A 2,855-nucleotide genomic window follows, 5' to 3' on the forward strand; every position below is an offset into this window, starting at 1 on the left:
CGAAGGATTTGCTGGAGATACGTGCAATGCCACTGAGAATGGTCAGAAATGTTGTTTGTCTGAATTTTCCTGGTTTAATGCTCATTTGAATTTCAGATTAGGTTTGTATGGATCACCCTGTTCCCTGTGGAAAGCCTTACTGCTCAGAGGTTGCTCTTTCATAGCTTACTTAATGAGGCTCTCAGTTGTTTAATTTGATTTTCAACTTTGTCTCCAGCATTGACAATGCTTTAAATTTGTGATTTGTGTTCTGATTTTCGATTGCAGATTTTGGTATCTTGGCAACACCGTTTTAAACCTTAAGATTTTTTTCTGAAACAAGGAGACATATCATATTGCTCCTTTCTTTAGAAGAAAAATATGAGACATGGGAATCTCATTGCTGTCTAGGAAGAACAATTCAAATTCTCAAATAGGCTCAGTTCCAGAATCAAATCACTGAGGGTGCTTCTGAAATTAGTGAGGGTGTTCTAGCCTTAATGCGCATCTATTATGATATCACTATGTCGCTCATTGCAATTATGAGAGTGAATCCTGTATTTATATGTGGATGTCACTCCTGGAATTTTGCAGTGTGTATGTGGCCATTGGTCCTCTTAGCAGCATGAAAAACAAAACTGTAATTAAAATTCTGAATGGATTATATATAGTCTAGAAAGTGTGCAAAGAGTACTCCCTTTATAATCACTAAAAAGCTGACACTCATCTTGGTGCACAGTGATCTCACAAAGAGTTCCTTTGTAATTAATTAAGCTCTCTCCACTCATTTACATCAGGTTAACACTTTGTTATAATGAGAGGATTCGTGAGCGTGCATAACTCTGTCATTTTGAGCAGGATTTTACTTAACAACTTGTATGTCAGATATGTCTGTGATTAGCAATATTACTCATCACTGCAAAAACACGTAAATAGAAACCTTTTAAGCAAACACAAATATGTACTGTGATCTTGCTTTTGTTTGACTCTGCTTAGCACTTTCTAGCACCTATGGAACCAATCTTGATCTAGAGGTATTTTTTTTTCTTTCCTATGTGTTTGTCCATTTGTGATACTTGCATCGGAACTTTTAACTGTTTTTCACTGCAGGTCATTGTAATCCAAACCCATGTAAAAACGATGGCACATGTGAGGTGATCTCTAACTCCAGAAGAGGAGACGTTTTTAATGAGTATGTGTGCAAATGCCAACCTGGGTTCGAAGGTGCACACTGCCATATCAGTAAGTTTTGTACCACTTTTTTTCAGATTTACATTACATCTGTTGCACTTATTAAAACTACGTGACGATCACCCCCTTACATTTTTCACTCTTTGTTATATTGCAGCCATTTGCTAAAATCATTTAAGTTAAATTTTCCTAGTTTAATGCTCATTTGAATTTCAGATTAGGTTTATATGGATCACCCTGTTCCCTGTGGAAAGCCTTACTGCTCAGAGGTTGCTCTTTCATAGCTTACTTAATGAGGTTCTCAGTTGTTTAATTTGATTTTCAACTTTGTCTCCAGCATTGACAATGCTTTAAATTTGTGATTTGTGTTCTGATTTTCGATTGCAGATTTTGGTATCTTAGCAACACCGTTTTAAACCTTAAGATTTTTTTCTGAAACAAGGAGACATATCATATTGCTCCTTTCTTTAGAAGAAAAATATGAGACATGGGAATCTCATTGCTGTCTAGGAAGAACAATTCAAATTCTCAAATAGACTCAGTTCCAGAATCAAATCACTGAGGGTGCTTCTGAAATTAGTGAGGGTGTTCTAGCCTTAATGCGCATCTATTATGATATCACTATGTCGCTCATTGCAATTATGAGAGTGAATCCTGTATTTATATGTGGATGTCACTCCTGGAATTTTGCAGTGTGTATGTGGCCATTGATCCTCTTAGCAGCATGGAAAAACAAAACTGTAATTAAAATTCTGAATGGATTATATATAGTCTAGAAAGTGTGCAAAGAGTATTCCCTTTATAATCACTAAAAAGCTGACACTCATCTTGGTGCACGGTGATCTCACAAAGAGTTCCTTTGTAATTAATTAAGCTCTCTCCACTCATTTACATCAGGTTAACACTTTGTTATAATGAGAGGATTCGTAAGCGTGCATAACTCTGTCATTTTGAGCAGGATTTTACTTAACAACTTGTATGTCAGATATGTCTGTGATTAGCAATATTACTCATCACTGCAAAAACACGTAAATAGAAACCTTTTAAGCAAACACAAATATGTACTGTGATCTTGCTTTTGTTTGACTCTGCTTAGCACTTTCTAGCACCTATGGAACCAATCTTGATCTAGAGGTATTTTTTTTTCTTTCCTATGTGTTTGTCCATTTGTGATACTTGCATCGGAACTTTTAACTGTTTTTCACTGCAGGTCATTGTAATCCAAACCCATGTAAAAACGATGGCACATGTGAGGTGATCTCTAACTCCAGAAGAGGAGACGTTTTTAATGAGTATGTGTGCAAATGCCAACCTGGGTTCGAAGGTGCACACTGCCATATCAGTAAGTTTTGTACCACTTTTTTTCAGATTTACATTACATCTGTTGCACTTATTAAAACTACGTGACGATCACCCCCTTACATTTTTCACTCTTTGTTATATTGCAGCCATTTGCTAAAATCATTTAAGTTAATTTTTTTTAGTTAGTTTTTTTCCTCATTAATGTACACACAGCACCCCATATTGACAGAAAAACACAGAATTGTTGATATTTTTGCAGATTTATTAAAAAAGAAAAACTGAAATATCACATGGTCCTAAGTATTCAGACCCTTTGCTGTGACACTCATATATTTAACTCAGGTGCTGTCCATTTCTTCTGATCATCCTTGAGAGGGTTCTAC

At 35.9% G+C, this 2,855-nt stretch overlaps 1 protein-coding gene across 1 annotated transcript in view; it reads left to right on the forward strand.

Moving 5' to 3' along the window:
- Positions 1 to 4: 4 nt before the first annotated feature.
- Positions 5 to 2,855, forward strand: part of LOC107575822 (EGF-like repeat and discoidin I-like domain-containing protein 3) — a gene marked incomplete at its 5' end in the record, with an annotated part of 11,052 nt that continues 8,201 nt past the window's right edge. The window contains 2 exons of the mRNA XM_016262150.1: positions 5 to 41; positions 1,090 to 1,221. Coding sequence (XP_016117636.1) covers positions 5 to 41; positions 1,090 to 1,221 — 169 coding nt within the window. The remainder of the gene's footprint in view (positions 42 to 1,089; positions 1,222 to 2,855) is intronic.

Source organism: Sinocyclocheilus grahami, unplaced genomic scaffold (assembly GCF_001515645.1).
Source record: "Sinocyclocheilus grahami isolate Dianchi unplaced genomic scaffold, SAMN03320097.WGS_v1.1 scaffold2924.1, whole genome shotgun sequence".
Taxonomy (NCBI): Eukaryota; Metazoa; Chordata; class Actinopteri; order Cypriniformes; family Cyprinidae; genus Sinocyclocheilus; species Sinocyclocheilus grahami.